We start from the raw sequence: 17,095 nt of genomic DNA, 5'->3' as shown, positions 1-17,095 counted from the left end.
CCGTGGAGGTGAACAGCCGAATGACAGGGGCGGAGGCAGAGAACTATGAACGGTTCAAAAGGGCCCTGCTACACGAGTTTGGGCTGACCCCCGAGATGTACCGGAGAAGGTTCCGGAGTCAGTGTAAAACCCCTGAGGGCACATATCTACAACTGACCCTCCGGATGCAGGGATATGCCCTCAAGTGGGTGGATGGGGCCCAAGCTAAAGAGGACCTGCTCGACCTAATCGTACTGGAGCAAATGTATGAACAGTGCCCATCCAACCTGAGGCTATGGTTGGTGGACAAAAAGCCAGAGAACCCGCAACACGCAGGGCAGCTGGCCGACGAGTTTCTGAACAGCCGGTTAGGGGGTGGCAGGGAGGAGTCCCAAAAGAAGAGGCCCCCCCACGATGCAGAGAGAAAGTCACCCTGGGACCTCCCAAAGGGGGAACATGGAAAACCCCCTCCCAAGGGGAACATTTGGCATCAGGTCCAACCGCCCGACTTGAGGGGACCAACGGGACATGAGCTGCTATCACTTTGGCCAGAGAGGCCACATCTGGACCCAGTGCCCCAGGTACAGGGACAGACTGAGCAGATCGAACCCGCACAGGGTTAACTGGGTAGGGACCCAGCTGGATGAGGGGCAGATGGCCCAGGCAAGGGGGGCTGGCAGCTTACCATCTGCTCAGGAGGGAGGAGTTTCCCAGGCCAGCTTCTCTGGGGGGCTGGATGCTCTGGACTCAAGGTTCTCAGTTTACAGGGTGAGCGCGGGGCTGTCCCTGCGGAGCTAGTGCCTTGTTCCCCTGGAAGTGGATGGGAGGAAGGTCAATGGATACTGGGATACGGGCGCAGAGGTGACGCTGGCCCGGCCCGAGGTGGTGGCCCCAGATCGGGTGGTGCCCAACACCTACCTGACCCTGACAGGGGTGGGCGGGACCCCATTCAAGGTGCCAGTGGCAAGGGTACATCTGAAATGGGGGGCCAAGGAGGGCCCCAAGGACATGGGGGTACACCACCACTTGCCCACTGAGGTGTTGCTGTGGGGGGGACTTAGGGGACTGGCCAAGCAACCCCCAGGGTGCCCTGGTCATGACCCATAGCCAGAGCCGGGGAGGGGCACTGTGCCCTGACCTCGGAGAGGGTACCTTGCCAGAGGCGTGGGCCCTTCCTTGGTGGGTAGGGAACACCAAGGGGCACAGCTCAGAGAGGCTGAGGCCTCAGACCCGGCCACCAAGAGGGAACCGGTCCCCATCCCTTCCCCAGCCGCTGAGTTCCAGGCCGAGTTGCAGAAAGATCCCTCCTTGCGGAAGCTCAGGGACCTGGCCGAACTCAGTGTGGGACGGACCATGAGGAGAGGCTGCCAGGAGAGGCTCCTGTGGGAGAAGGGGTTCCTGTACCGAGAATGGGCTCCCACAAGGGAAGTAGAGTCCTGTGAGATCAGGAGGCAGCTGGTGGTCCCCCAGAAGTATCGCCCCAAGCTCCTGTACCTGGCCCACGACATCCCCCTCGCAGGGCACCAGAGAATCCGGCGCACCCGGCAGAGGTTGCTACAGAACTTTTACTGGCCCGGGGTCTTTACCACGGTCCGGCAGTATTGCCGATCCTGTGACCCCGTCAGAGGGTGGGGAAGGCCCGGGACAAGGGGAAAGCAGCTTTGAGACCTTTGCCCATCATAGAGGAGCCTTTCCAGAAGGTGGCCATGGACATCGTGGGGCCTCTTAGCAAGACGACCTGGTCGGGGAAGAAATACATTCTGGTGGTGGTAGATTTTGCCACCCGCTACCCCCAGGCAGTGCCCTTAGCTTCCATTGAAGCCGACACCGTGGCCGATGCGCTCCTGACCATTTTCAGCTCATGGGGTTCCCCAAGGAAGTCTTGACAGACCAAGGCTCCAACTTCATGTTGGCCCTGCTCCGGTGCTTGTGGGAGAAATGTGGGGTCCGGCACGACTGGGCCTCAGCTTATCACCCCCAGTCCAATGGGCTGGTGGAGAGGTTTAACGGGACTCTAAAGATGATGCTGTGTGACGATGTGACTCAGCAGGGAGGGGGGAGTGTTGACCTGGGAATGTGCCCTGGGGATGGGAGACCTGAGAGCCTGTCACCTGAGCCAGGAGGGGGAGGGGGAGGTAACACCTCTGCCCAGGAATGTGAACAGAGGCTGCAGCAGGGAACCTGCGGGGTGAGTTGAGTTGGCAGTTGGAGGCTGGGGAGAGGAACACAGGGAACCCCAGGGCTGGGGTCTAAGCTCCCTGCTCCCCCAGAAGGACGTGATTGAGGGGTCCGGGTTGTACCCACAAGCTCTGTTGTGGACTGTGTTCCTGTTGTCCACTTCTGTTTTACTGGCTGGCTGAGAGTCTCAGTGGATCCCAGGAAGAGGGGTGCAGGGCCTGGACTCCCCCACACTCCGTGACAACTGGTGGCAGCGGTGGGATCTACTGCACCCCGTGAACGGCGCTTCCTGCAGTAAGTGACTGGGGAACAGTAAAACGAAGGGGGATTGACGGGGACCAGGCGTGCTGAAGATTCAGAGAGAGACGGTTTCGGGGGGTGGTTAACCCCTGGGAATGTGTGACCAGAGAGAAAGACTTTTGCAGTAACAGGGTCCCCCCGGGGGATTGCAGCGAGCGGTCCCAGGGGCGGAGGAGTCTGCAGCTCGACCCTGGCAAAGAGGTGGTGACCTCAAGAAGGACTGGCACACTAAGGGCTTTTCCTGGAAACCGTGGGAAGCTGCCTGGCCTGCGAGTGGCCAGCAGGGAGATGTACGCTAAACGCCTTAAGAGTGACCTGGTGGAGCTGTGCAGGCAGAGGGGGCTGCGCATCGGGAGGTCCACCAAGGAACAGCTGATTGCCCAGTTGGAGGAGAGGGATCGATTGGATGACCCGATCCCTGTCCCTGAGGGGAGCCGCCCGGCAGACGCAGGTGGGCCCCGGGGCCTGACCGGGCTGGGAGGGGTCAGACTGCTGCCGAGGACATCCCGAGACCCTTCCTACCTAGGCCCGGCGGGAGGGGTTGGGGGAAGCCCAGCGAATACCGAGGGCACCCTGACCCCAGCACCCAGCAGGGGATCCTCCCGGCGGAGCTCCCCATCCCTGGAGCAGAGGCGGCTGGAATGGGAGAGGGAGATGAAAATGAGGGAGCTGGAGGATCATGAAAAACAACGTCAACATGAGGAGAAACAACGTCAACATGAGCAGGAGGAGAAGGAGAAACAACGTCAACATGAGCAGGAGGAGAAGGAGAGGGAACGTCAGGAGAAGGAGAAACAAAGACAGCATGAACTGGAGCTGGCCAGGCTGAGGAGCAGTGGGGCCCCGGCTGTGGTGAGTGCGGGGGGACCCAAGACTGCAAGGAGCTTTGATAAGTGCTTCCTGGCCCAGCGGAAGGAGGGGGAGGACATAGATAGCTTCCTGACGGCCTTTGAGAATGCCTGTGAGCTGCACAGGGTTGACCCCTGCAGACCGGCTCCAGTTCCTCACCCCCTTACTGGACCCCAAAGCCGTGGAGGTGTACAGCCGGATGACAGGGCCGGAGGCAGGGGACTATGAACTGTTCAAACAGGCCCTGCTACATGAGTTCGGGCTGACCCCCGAGATGTACCGGAGGAGGTTCCGGAGTCAGCGTAAAACGCCTGAGGTCACCTACCTACAACTGGTCAACCGGATGCAGGGGTATGCCCGCAAGTGGACAGCAGGGGCCCAAGCTAAAGAGGACCTGCTTGACCTAATCGTACTGCAGCAACTGTATGAACAGTGCCCTTCCGACCTGAGGCTGTGGTTGGTGGACAAAAAGCTCGAGAACCCCCAGCACGCAGGGCAGCTGGCCGACGAGTTTGTGAACAGTCGGTCAGGGGGTAGCCGGGAGGAACCCCAAAAGAACAGGCCCCCCCCAATGCAGAGAGAGAGAGTCACCAGGGGGCCTCCCAGCGGGGAAATAGGGAGAACCCCCTCCAAAGGGAAACGCCTGGCGTCGGGCCCCTCCGACCTGCTCGAGGGGACCAACGTGACCTGAGCTGCTATCACTGTGGCCAGAGAGGCCACGTACGGTCCCAGTGCCCTGGGCTCAGGGACAAACTGAGCAGACCCAACCTCCCCAGGGTTAACTGGGTAGGGACCCAGCTGGACGAGGGGCAGACGATCCAGGAAAGGGGGGCTACCAGTTTACCACCTGCTCAGGAGGGAAGAGTACCCCAGGCCAGCTCCAACAGAGGGCTGGAGGCTCTGGACTCAGGGTGCTCAGTTTACAGGGTGGGCGCAGGGCTGTCCCTCCGGAGAGAGTGCCTTGTTCCCCTGGAGGTGGATGGGAGGAAGGTCAATGGATACTGGGATATGGGCGCGGAGGTGAGGCTGGCCCGGCCCGAGGTGGTGGCCCCAGATTGGGTGGTGCCCAACACCTACCTGACCCTGACGGGGTGGGCGGGACCCCATTTAAGGTGCCCGTGGCAAGGGTACACCTGAAATGGGGGGCCAAGGAGGGCCCCAAGGATGTGGGGGTGCACCACCATTTGCCCACTGAAGTTTTGATGGGGGGAGACCTAGAGGACTGGCCAAGCAAGCCCCAGACCGCCCTGGTTGTGACCCGTAGCCAGAGCCGGCGAGGGCCACTGCTCCCTGACCTCGGGGAGGGTACCGCACCGGAGGCGCAGGACCCTACCCTGGTGGGAAGGGAGGGCCGAGGGGCACGGCTCAGAGAGGCTGAGGCCTCAGACCTGGCCACTGAGGGGGAACCGGTCCCCATCCCTTCCCCAGCCGCTGAGTTCCAGGCCGAGTTGAGGAAAGATCCCTCCTTGCGGAAGCTCAGGGACCTGGCCGACCTCAGGGTGGTACGGACCATGAGGAGAGGCTGCCAGGAGAGGTTCCTGTGGGAGAAGGGGTTCCTGTACCGAGAATGGGCTCCCACAAGGGAAGTAGAGTCCTGTGGGATCAGGAGGCAGCTGGTGGTCCCCCAGAAGTATCGCCGCAAGCTCCTGTACCTGGCCCATGACATCCCCCTCGCAGGGCACCAGGGAATCCGGCGCACCCGGCAGAGGTTGCTACAGAACTTTTACTGGCCCGGGGTCTTTACCACGGTCCGGCAGTATTGCCGATCCTGTGACCCCTGTCAGAGGGTGGGGAAGGCCCGGGACAAGGGGAAAGCGGCTTTGAGACCTTTGCCCATCATAGAGGAGCCTTTCCAGAAGGTGGCCATGGACATCGTGGGGCCTCTCAGCAAGACGACCCGGTCGGGGAAGAAATACATTCTGGTCGTGGTAGATTTTGCCACCCGCTACCCCGAGGCAGTGCCCTTAGCTTCCATTGAAGCAGACACCGTGGCCGATGCGCTCCTGACCATTTTCAGCCGAGTGGGGTTCCCCAAGGAAGTCTTGACAGACCAAGGCTCCAACTTCATGTCGGCCCTGCTCCGGTGCTTGTGGGAGAAATGTGGGGTCCGGCACGACTGGGCCTCAGCTTATCACCCCCAGTCCAACGGGCTGGTGGAGAGGTTTAACGGGACGCTAAAGATGATGCTGAAAACCTTTATGAACCAGCACCCGCAGGATTGGGACAAGTACTTACCTCACCTGCTGTTCGCGTACAGGGAGGTGCCACAGGAGTCTACCGGATTTTCGCCTTTCGAACTGTTATATGGCAGGAGGGTGAGGGGCCCCCTGGACCTGATGAGAGACGAGTGGGAGGGGAAGGCCACTCCCGATGGAGAGTCAGTGGTGGAGTATGTCCTGATCTTCCGAGAGAGACTGGCTGAACTCATGGGCCTGGCCAGGGAGAATCTGGCCAGAGCCCAGAAGAAGCAGAAGGTCTGGTATGACCGCACGGCAAGGGCCCGTGCCTACGCCACCGGGGATCCGGTGATGGTTCTCATCCCAGTGAGAAAGAACAAACTACAGGCCGCCTGGGAGGGCCCTTTCAAGGTCGTCAAGCAGCTCAATGAGGTAAACTATGTGGTAGAGCTGTCGAACCGGGCGCACCACCGCCGGGTGTACCATGTGAATATGATGAAGCCATATTATGCCAGGGGGAATGTGGTGTTTGCCGTGTGTGGACAGTGGGAAGAGCAGGGAGATGACCCTTTAGTAGATCTATTCCCTGGGACCAGAGCTGGTTCCCCCCTGGAAACAATTCCCCTCTCGGATCAGCTAACCCCTGCCCAGCAAGCTGAGGTCAGGGAGGTGCTGCATCCGTACCGACAGCTGTTTTCCAACCAGCCTGGACGCACTAATCTGACTGTCCACCGGGTGCAGACAGGGTCGCACCCGCCGATAAGATGCTCCCCCTTCCGAGTCACAGGGAAAACTGCTCAGGACCTGGAAAGAGAGGTCCGGGACATGCTGGCTTTGGGGGTGATCCAGCCATCTGCCAGCCCTTGGGCCTCGCCGGTGGTGCTGGTCCCCAAAAAGGATGGGTCGGTCCGGTTCTGCGTGGACTATCGGAAGCTCAATGCCATCACAGTATCTGATGCCTACCCCATGCCCAGGCCAGACGAGCTCCTAGACAAGCTGGGAGGAGCTCGGTACCTCACCACCATGGACCTTACAAAGGGCTACTGGCAAGTGCCGCTGGATGCAGATGCCCGGCTGAAATCGGCCTTTATCACCCCTCTGGGGCTCTATGAGTTCCTGACCCTGCCTTTCGGCCTCAAGGGAGCGCCGGCCACCTTCCAGCGCCTAGTGGACCAGCTCCTGAGGGGGATGGAGAGTTTTGCCGTGGCATATATTGATGACATCTGTGTCTTTAGCCAGACCTGGGAGGACCATGTGTCCCAGGTTAGACAAGTGCTGGACCGACTCCAGGGGGCTGGGCTGACTGTAAAAGCGGAGAAGTGCAAGGTGGGGATGGCGGAAGTGTCTTACCTGGGCCATCGGGTGGGGAGCGGCCGCCTAAAGCCGGAACCAGCCAAGGTGGAGGTGATCAGAGACTGGCCCGCTCCCCACACCAAAAAGCAGGTCCAAGCCTTTATTGGGATGGCAGGATACTACCGAAGATTTGTGCCCCACTTTAGCGCCATAGCCACCCCCATCACTGAGCTATGCAAGAAGGGGAAGCCAGACAAGGTGGTCTGGACCAAGCAGTGCCAGGAGGCTTTCCGGGCGCTGAAGGAGGCTCTGGTCAATGGCCCAGTTCTGGCAAACCCAGACTTTGACAAGCCCTTTGTGGTGTTCACCGACGCCTCCGACACGGGACTGGGGGCGGTGTTAATGCAGGAGGATGAAAAGGGGGAGAGACACCCCATCGTGTACCTGAGCAAGAAGTTGCTACCCCGGGAGCAACACTACGCGGCCATCGAGAAGGAGTGCCTGGCCATGGTGTGGGCCCTCAAGAAACTAGAGCCCTATCTCTTCGGGCGGCACTTCACCGTGTACACCGACCACTCGCCCCTGACCTGGCTGCACCAGATGAAAGGAGCCAACGCCAAGCTCCTGAGATGGAGCCTGCTCCTGCAGGATTACGACATGGACGTGGTCCACGTGAAGGGAAGTGCCAACCTGATAGCGGATGCGCTGTCCCGGAGAGGGGGCCCCGAACTTCCCCAGGTCACTGGTCACAGTGACCCCGCTCAGTTCAGTCTCGAAGGGGGGAGAGATGTGACGATGTGACTCAGCAGGGAGGGGGGAGTGTTGACCTGGGAATGTGCCCTGGGGATGGGAGACCTGAGAGCCTGTCACCTGAGCCAGGAGGGGGAGGGGGAGGTAACACCTCTGCCCAGGAATGTGAACAGAGGCTGCAGCAGGGAACCTGCGGGGTGAGTTTAGTTGGCAGTTTGGAGGCTGGGGGGAGGAACACAGGGAACCCCAGGGCTGGGGTCTAAGCTCCCTGCTCCCCCAGAAGGATGTGATTGAGGGGTCCTGGTTGTACCCACAAGCTCTGTTGTGGACTGTGTTCCTGTTGTCCAATAAACCTTCTGTTTTACTGGCTGGCTGAGAGTCTCAGTGGATCCCAGGAAGAGGGGTGCAGGGCCTGGACTCCCCCACACTCCGTGACATGGGGTTCCCCAAGGAAGTCTTGACAGACCAAGGCTCCAACTTCATGTCGGCCCTGCTCCGGTGCTTGTGGGAGAAATGTGGGGTCCGGCACGACTGGGCCTCAGCTTATCACCCCCAGTCCAATGGGCTGGTGGAGAGGTTTAACGGGACGCTAAAGATGATGCTGAAAACCTTTATGAACCAGCACCCGCAGGACTGGGACAAGTACTTACCTCACCTGCTGTTTGCGTACAGGGAGGTGCCACAGGAGTCTACCGGATTTTCGCCTGTCGAACTATTATATGGAAGGAGGGTGAGGGGCCCCCTGGACCTGATGTGAGACGAGTGGGAGGGGAAGGCCACTCCCGATGGAGAGTCAGTGGTGGAGTATGTCCTGATCTTCCGAGAGAGACTGGCTGAACTCATGGGCCTGGCCAGGGAGAATCTGGCCAGAGCCCGGACGAAGCAGAAGGTCTGGTATGACCGCACGGCGCGGGCCCGTGCCTACGCCACCGGGGATCAGGTGATGGTTCTCATCCCCGTGAGAAAGAACAAACTACAGGCCGCCTGGGAGGGCCCTTTCAAGGTCGTCAAGCAGCTCAATGAGGTAAACTATGTGGTGGAGCTGTCGAACCAGGCGCACCACCGCCGGGTGTACCATGTGAATATGATGAAGCCATATTATGCCAGGGGGAATGTGGTGTTGGCCGTGTGTGGACAGTGGGAAGAGCAGGGAGATGACCCTTTAGTAGATCTATTCCCTAGGACCAGAGCTGGTTCCCCCCTGGAAACAATTCCCCTCTCGGATCAGCTAACCCCTGCCCAGCAAGCTGAGGTCAGGGGGGTGCTGCATCCGTACCGACAGCTGTTTTCCAACCAGCCTGGACGCACTAATCTGACTGTCCACCGGGTGCAGACAGGGTCGCACCCGCCGATAAGATGCTCCCCCTTCCGAGTCACAGGGAAAACTGCTCAGGACCTGGAAAGAGAGGTCCGGGACATGCTGGCTTTGGGGGTGATCCAGCCATCTGCCAGCCCTTGGGCCTCGCCGGTGGTGCTGGTCCCCAAAAAGGACGGGTCGGTCCGGTTCTGTGTGGACTATCGGAAGCTCAATGCCATCACTGTATCTGATGCCTACCCCATGCCCAGGCCGGATGAGCTCCTAGACAAGCTGGGAGGAGCTCGGTACCTTACCACCATGGACCTTACAAAGGGCTACTGGCAAGTGCCGCTGGATGCAGAAACGGCTGAAATCGGCCTTTATCACCCCTCTGGGGCTCTATGAGTTCCTGACCCTGCCTTTCGGCCTCAAGGGAGCGCCGGCCACCTTCCAGCGCCTGGTGGACCAGCTCCTGAGGGGGATGGAGAGTTTTGCCGTGGCGTATATTGATGACATCTGTGTCTTTAGCCAGACCTGGGAGGACCACGTGTCCCAGGTTAGACAAGTGCTGGACCGACTCCAGGGGGCTGGGCTGACTGTAAAAGCGGAGAAGTGCAAGGTGGGGATGGCGGAAGTGTCTTACCTGGGCCATCGGGTGGGGAGCGGCCGCCTAAAGCCGGAACCAGCCAAGGTGGAGGTGATCAGAGACTGGCCCACTCCCCACACCAAAAAGCAGGTCCAAGCCTTTATTGGGATGGCAGGATACTACCGAAGGTTTGTGCCCCACTTTCGCGCCATAGCCACCCCCATCACGGAGCTATGCAAGAAGGGGAAGCCAGACAAGGTGGTCTGGACCGAGCAGTGCCAGGTGGCTTTCCGGGCGCTGAAGGAGGCTCTGGTCAGTGGCCCAGTTCTGGCGAACCCAGACTTTGACAAGCCCTTTGTGGTGTTCACCGACGCCTCCGACACGGGACTGGGGGCGGTGTTAATGCAGGAGGATGAAAAGGGGGAGAGACACCCCATCGTGTACCTGAGCAAGAAGTTGCTACCCCGGGAGCAACACTATGCGGCCATCGAGAAGGAGTGCCTGGCCATGGTGTGGGCCCTCAAGAAACTAGAGCCCTATCTCTTCGGGCGGCACTTCACCGTGTACACCGACCACTCGCCCCTGACCTGGCTGCACCAGATGAAAGGAGCCAACGCCAAACTCCTGAGATGGAGCCTGCTCCTGCAGGATTACGACATGGACGTGGTCCACGTGAAGGGAAGTGCCAACCTGATAGCGGATGCGCTGTCCCGGAGAGGGGGCCCCGAACTTCCCCAGGTCACCGGTCACAGTGACCCCGCTCAGTTCAGTCTCGAAGGAGGGAGAGATGTGACGATGTGACTCAGCAGGGAAGGGGGAGTGTTGACCTGGGAATGTGCCCTGGGGATGGGAGACCTGAGAGCCTGTCACCTGAGCCGGGAGGGGGAGGGGGAGGTGACACCTCTGCCCAGGAATGTGGACGGAGGCTGCAGCAGGGAACCTGCTGGGTGGGTTGAGTTGGCAGTTTGGAGGCTGGGGAGAGGAACACAGGGAACCCCAGGGCTGGGGTCTAAGCTCCCTGCTCCCCCAGAAGGACGTGATTGAGGGGTCCGGGTTGTACCCACAAGCTCTGTTTTGGACTGTGTTCCTGTTGTCCAATAAACCTTCTGTTTTACTGGCTGGCTGAGAGTCTCAGTGGATCCCAGGAAGAGGGGTGCAGGGCCTGGACTCCCCCACACTCCGTGACATGCTGAAAACCTTTATGAACCAGCACCCGCAGGATTGGGACAAGTACTTACCTCACCTGCTGTTCGCATACAGGGAGGTGCCCCAGAAGTCGACTGGATTTTCGCCTTTCGAACTGTTATATGGCAGGAGGGTGAGGGGCCCCCTGGACCTGATGAGAGACGAGTGGGAGGGGAAGGCCACTCCCGATGGAGAGTCAGTGGTGGAGTATGTCCTGATCTTCCGAGAGAGACTGGCTGAACTCATGGGCCTGGCCAGGGAGAATCTGGCCAGAGCCCAGAAGAAGCAGAAGGTCTGGTATGACCGCACGGCGCGGGCCCGTGCCTACGCCACCGGGGATCCGGTGATGGTTCTCATCCCCGTGAGAAAGAACAAACTACAGGCCGCCTGGGAGGGCCCTTTCAAGGTCGTCAAGCAGCTCAATGAGGTAAACTATGTGGTGGAGCTGTCGAACCGGGCGCACCACCGCCGGGTGTACCATGTGAATATGATGAAGCCATATTATGCCAGGGGGAATGTGGTGTTGGCCGTGTGTGGACAGTGGGAGGAGCAGGGAGACGACCCTTTAGTAGATCTATTCCCTGGGACCAGAGCTGGTTCCCCCCTGGAAACAATTCCCCTCTCGGATCAGCTAACCCCTGCCCAGCAAGCTGAGATCAGGGGGGTGCTGCATCCATACCGACAGCTGTTTTCCAACCAGCCTGGACGCACTAATCTGACTGTCCACCGGGTGCAGACGGGGTCGCACCTGCCGATAAGATGCTCCCCCTTCCGAGTCACAGGGAAAACTGCTCAGGACCTGGAAAGAGAGGTCCGGGACATGCTGGCTTTGGGGGTGATCCAGCCATCTGCCAGCCCTTGGGCCTCGCCGGTGGTGCTGGTCCCCAAAAAGGACGGGTCGGTCCGGTTCTGCGTGGACTATCGGAAGCTCAATGCCATCACTGTATCTGATGCCTACCCCATGCCCAGGCCTGATGAACTCCTAGACAAGCTGGGAGGAGCTCGGTACCTTACCACCATGGGCCTTACAAAGGGCTACTGGCAAGTGCCGCTGGATGCAGATGCCCGGCTGAAATCGGCCTTTATCACCCCTCTGGGGCTCTATGAGTTCCTAACCCTGCCTTTCAGCCTCAAGGGAGCGCCGGCCACCTTCCAGCGCCTAGTGGACCAGCTCCTGAGGGGGATGGAGAGTTTTGCTGTGGCGTATATTGATGACATCTGTGTCTTTAGCCAGACCTGGGAGGACCACGTGTCCCAGGTTAGACAAGTGCTGGACCAACTCCAGGGGCCTGGGCTGACTGTAAAAGCGGAGAAGTGCAAGGTGGGGATGGCTGAAGTATCTTACCTGGGCCATCGGGTGGGGAGCGGCTGCCTAAAGCCGGAACCAGCTAAGGTGGAGGTGATCAGAGACTGGCCTGCTCCCCACACCAAAAAGCGGGGTGTGACAAAGCGGGACTGTTCTTAATGTTTCCTCTGAATATTGTGGGGGTGCCTCAGTTTCCCCTCTGCAGTTCTTAAGTATCTAGGTGGTGGGGTAAGGGTGTATGATCATTGCAGAGCCCTAGAGGGCAGGTGTGTGCAGGGGTCTGGACACAGACAATGGCCAACACCCTGCTTCCTGGCCACTGGTGGCCTGGGCCCTTCCCCCCTGCAAGGTGAGAGCTAAAGGGTTGGAGAACAAAGGGATCAGGTGACCTCCTGGCCCGGGAAAGGGACAAAGCCCAGAGGAGGAGGGGCTGGAGAGAGTTTCAGTTTGGGGCTGGCTGGGGACGAGTAGTGAAGGGCAGACGTGGTTGTCAGGCTCACTGCCCCCCAAAATGGACCCAGCTGAGGGGTCCTGTTCTCTGTACCTACAAGCTCTGTTTTAGACCGTGTTCATGTCGTCTAATAAACCTTCTGTTTTACTGGTTGGCTGAGAGTCCCGTCTGACTGCGGAGTTGGGGGGCAGGACCCTCTGGCTTCCCCAGGACCCCGCCTGGGTGGACTGGCTGTGGGAAGCGCACGGAGGGGCAGAGGAGGCTGAATGCTCCGAGGTCAGACCCAGGAAGGTGGAAGCTGTGTAAGCTTTTTGCCCTGCAGACAGGCTGCTCCCAGAGAGGAGACTTCCCCAGAGTCCTGACTGGCTTCGTAGGGAGCAGTTCCAGAGTATCGCCCTGGGACTCCGTGACACAGGGTACTATCTTAAGATTTGTGCCCCACTTTAGCACCATCGCCACCCCCATCACTGAGCTATGCAAGAACGGGAAGCCAGACAAGGTGGTCTGAACTGAGCAGTTCCAGGAGGCTTTCCAGGCGCTGAAGGAGGGTCTGGTCAGTGGCCCGGTTCTGGCAAACCCAGACTTTGACAAGCCCTTTGTGGTGTTCACCGACACCTCCGACACGGGACTGGGGGCGGTGTTAATGCAGGAGGATGAAAAATTACAACTTCTGGTTAGCCAGTGGGGTGGGACCAAAGTTCTCTCTGTTTGGCTGGTTTGGTGCCTTAGTAGTGAAGGACCCCCAGCCTTGGGCTGTGACTGCCCGGCTCTGAGCAATTTGTCCTGAATTGACACTCTCAGTTGGGTCCCGCCAAAGCCCGCTTCGTTGCACCCTGCCATGTGCCCAGTGCCCCGCAGTGTGTGGCCGAGTCAGCGGAGGTCTGGCCTGGGTTAGCTGGGGGGGTGATCCCTGGCCCTCCAGGTCCCCAGGCCGGCACACACAGGCTGGCCGTGGGGTTGCTCTGCAGTGATGGCTCTGTGGACCCGTCGCTCTAGCTGGTGGGGACTCCAAGGAAGAGCAGGCACCAAGTGGGACAACTAAGCCAAGAGATGCCCCGACCTGGGGGCAGGGGTTACCAGAGTGGGGAGGAGGAGTTGGCCTCTTGTGGGGGGCCTGTCGGGCGGGGGGGACGACCCTGGGAGCCTACACTCAGGACTCCAGCCAGAGGGGATTCCTGCAGAGGGGGGCCTGTCGGGGGGGTGTGACGTTCGGAGTGTAATATAATATCTCATTGAAAGGTGACAGGGCCAGAAAGAGTTAATTACCTCCCAGACTGACCTGACCCAGGGCCGGACTTTAGGAACTGGTTAGGAAGAGATGGAAATGGAGAGAGCTGTGCAATGCACCCGGCATTGTGAGAGAGAGAAGGGGAGCTGTGTGCTCAGGGCTTGTGATGTCCACAAACAAGTCTTGTCTATGGCTGTAGTTTTAATTCAAAGAGGAATATTAACATTTAGGAAGACACTTGAGTGAAATAGAATTGTCTATGTCTCTTTGAAGGTTGTGGTAACCTGTGTCTGAAATGTTAATGGATAAGTTACCCTGTGCTAACGGCCAGGATGTTTGGAAGAAGGAAAGTTAAACCTATTGTTTTCTCAGGCCAAAAGGCTGCAGGAAATGTACAAAAACCTTGGGACACGATCCTTCTTCATCTCAGATCTGCTCTGGGTTTCAAGAGGGGGAAACCTTAAGCCATAAGGACTGAGACCCCCAGTCACTGACTGGAGTCACCCTGAATATGAACTTTGGACTATAACCTCTGGACTATTTCTAAAAGGACTTTTGGCAAATACAAGCTCAGTTCTGCTCTGTATCTGAACCTGAAGAATTGAATTCAAGTCTGTCTGTATATTGATCTTTTAACCAACACACTCTCTCTTTTCTTTTTTAATAAACTTTAGTTTAGTTAATAAGGATTGACTGTAAGTGTGTATCTGGGGTAAGATCTCAGTTATCATTTAACCTGGGTCTGGGGCTTGGTCCTTTGGGTCAGGGGAACCTTTTCTTTTATATGATGAAATAAGATTTTCAGAGTTTATCATCCTATGTTTGACGTGTGTGTCTGGATGGAGGCCGGAGGCTGGTACTTTAAGGGCACTGCATTGTTTGGACGTCTGAGTACCCAGGGAGGGGCTGAAGAGCTGGCTGGGTAAAGCTGTTTTGGGCTGGCTGGGTAAATCTCAGTATTGGAATATCCACCAGCGTTCGGGGTTTGTCTGCCCCGCTCTGTTTGCAGATCACCCTGATTGAGTGACCTCAGCTGGCTCCCACGGGCAGCCCCGTCACAGGGGGGCTGCTTGGGGATCCAGCCTGGCACAGGCCCCACGATGCTGCTGAAGCCAGGCCGGGCTGGTGCCCCTGGGGTGGCTGGGAAGTCACTGGCAGACCCAGCTGGTTTCCCCATTGTTCAGAGTAAGCAGCGCTGGGGGGTCGGACAGCCAGGCAGCGCACCCCCATCTCCCAGCCCACGACGGGGAACCACGGACCCAGCCCTGTCAGACCTGCAGGCTCAGCACCGCGCCCGGAGCCCAGGCCTGCCCTGGCAGAGGGAGAGGGGCAGGGCTCCCCACGGGGCGGCCTGGCATGGGAAGGGGTGCACTGGATGCAGGCATAGCCAGCCCTGAGCTGCCACTTGGCTCCATTGGCCAGGTACAAAATGGCCCAGGGAGCCCCTCAGCCCCCCTCCTGCCAGGGCCGCCCCCAAATGCCCCCTCCACATGGGCCATCCCCCGCTGTGAGCCAAGGGGCAGCAGGTCCCACCCCACCCTCAGCCGCAGCTCACACCCCTGAGCTCCACCCCCTGACCCTCTGCATGCACCAGCCGCCCCCGGTGCGGCCCCGGCACGGCGCTCCCTTACCCGTGCTCCGTGGCACAGAGCGAGCGCAGGCTCAGGTACCAGCTGCCCGTCTGGGGGTACGGGATCCGTAAGCGGGCCAGGCTGGCCGTGCTGTTGACAGACAGCAGGAACCCAGCCAGGGACCCTGCGGGGAGGCAAGCGGCAGTGAGCAGGGGCCGGGCTGCAGGACCTCCCCGCTCTGCGCTGGCAGCCCCATGGGGCCATGGGGGCAATGCTGTCTGGGGGGAGAGTCCCCCACTCCCTGTTATGGTCGCGTCTCCCATCCCCAGGCTCCTGCTGCAGCATGCCGGGGACTGAGCTGCCGGGGCAGGAACCCCTTTCCCAGCCCCCTCCCTGCACTGTAGGGGGTGTGGGGCAGCCCATGCTGCAGTGATGGGACCCAGAGCCGCTCCGAGCTCTCCCCGCATGCGGCATGCAGGGGTCGGGGTGTTGCGCGGCCGGCTGGGAACAGCTTTCACTGAACCCAGAGCCGCTGGCTGCAGCTGGATCTGCGTCCTCATGGGGCTGCTCCGGGTTAGCCGGCCTGGTCTAAGCCAGTGACCCGCTCCTGCTCCAGCCCCCTCACCTGCAGCGCCCCCTGCTGGGCGCGCCGATAGCCCCAGGCCCACGCCTCTGGCGCCACCTACCGGGGAGCGCGGAGGTGGGCGCAGGCCAGCCCTCACCTGTCTCACAGGTGACAGACGCGTTGTCTCCTGCCATCAGCGGGACCTCGTGGGTCAGACACCCAAAGACCGTCACGTTCTCCCCCCGCAGGGACGACTGAAAGGGACAGAGCCCAACACTGAGTTCCTGACACTCCAGCCTGGACCCCCACAGCTCTGCCACTGTCCCCCCAACCCTGAGCCGCTGTCCCCCCCATCCCAGCCCTGGGCTCCCCACAACCCCACAGCTCTGCTGGTGCCCCCCAACCCGCAGCCTGCCCATCCCAGCCCTGGGCACCCACCAACCCCCACAGCTCTGCCAGTGCCCCCCAATCCTCAACCCCCGCCATCCCAGCCCCAGGCTCCCCACAGCCCTGCCAGTGCCCCAGCCCCTGAGCCATGGTGCCCTGCCCTCGCCATGGGGGGGTCTCTCACCACATTGAGTTTGAGCTCCAGGTTGAGCACCCCCCCGCTGTCCAGCACCGGCAGCAGGCTAATGCCGAAGACAGCGGGCCGGTTGGGCGGCACCGAGACGTTGGGCCCGAAGAAGATGTAGAAGTGGACAGAGAAGGTGTCGAGCTCGTTGCGCAGCGTGGGCCGGATGGGCCAGCAGCACTCGCCGGGGGGCGGCCCAGCTGGAGGCGGCTGGGTGCCCTTCGGCACGGCGGGGGGCAGGCTCTCCCCCAGCGACAGGCTGACTAAGGCACCGAAGGACTGAGGCATGTTCATGGCAGCAGCGGGGAGCAGGACAGGGGCCCGGGACAGACCGGGCCTGGAGCAGTCTGCAGGGAACGAGGGCAGTGCCGTCACCAGGTTTCCGGGCTGCCCTCCGGACCAGCCCCAGCACCCGGCCCCAGCCCTGCCCCCTGGCGGGTCTCTCTTCCCAGAGAGTCCCAGGCCAGAAGGCGCCGCTGTGACCAGTCTCCCCCAGCATCACCCAGGCCAGGGACCCACCCCGCCCCCGTGCTAACCGCTGGGCAGATCTCTCGGAAACCAGCCACTCTGGATTTCACAACTGCCAGGGATGGAGACACCACCCCAGCCCTTGTGAAGCTGGTTCTGCTGCCAGCAAAGACAGGCCTGGCGCTGCCCACAGCCGGTCTCAGAGGCACGGCCTGCCCTGCCCAAGTTCGGGGCGGCTCTGCCGCAGAGCTGGGGAGAGAACCCAGGCGTCCTGGCTTTCAGCCTCCACCCCCACACTCCTCCCAGAGCCCGGATGGGGCCCAGCCCCTGCCCCCCGGACT

The 17,095-nt window shown here is 60.4% G+C and overlaps 1 protein-coding gene across 2 annotated transcripts in view; it reads right to left on the bottom strand.

Annotated features, from left to right (window-relative positions):
* Nucleotides 1–17,095, bottom strand: part of TMEM8B (transmembrane protein 8B) — a 46,398-nt gene that overhangs the window by 16,066 nt on the left and 13,237 nt on the right. For both annotated transcript variants that reach the window (XM_075128307.1, XM_075128306.1), the window contains exons 6-8: nt 16,287–16,633; nt 15,873–15,969; nt 15,211–15,334 (exon numbers count right to left, since the gene is read on the bottom strand). In XM_075128307.1, the coding sequence (XP_074984408.1) occupies nt 15,211–15,334; nt 15,873–15,969; nt 16,287–16,633 (568 nt within the window). The remainder of the gene's footprint in view (nt 1–15,210; nt 15,335–15,872; nt 15,970–16,286; nt 16,634–17,095) is intronic.

Source organism: Caretta caretta, chromosome 5 (genome assembly GCF_965140235.1).
Source record: "Caretta caretta isolate rCarCar2 chromosome 5, rCarCar1.hap1, whole genome shotgun sequence".
Classification (NCBI taxonomy): Eukaryota; Metazoa; Chordata; order Testudines; family Cheloniidae; genus Caretta; species Caretta caretta.
Note: the sequence above shows the minus strand (reverse complement) of the source record. Positions and strands in the feature narration are given on the sequence as shown.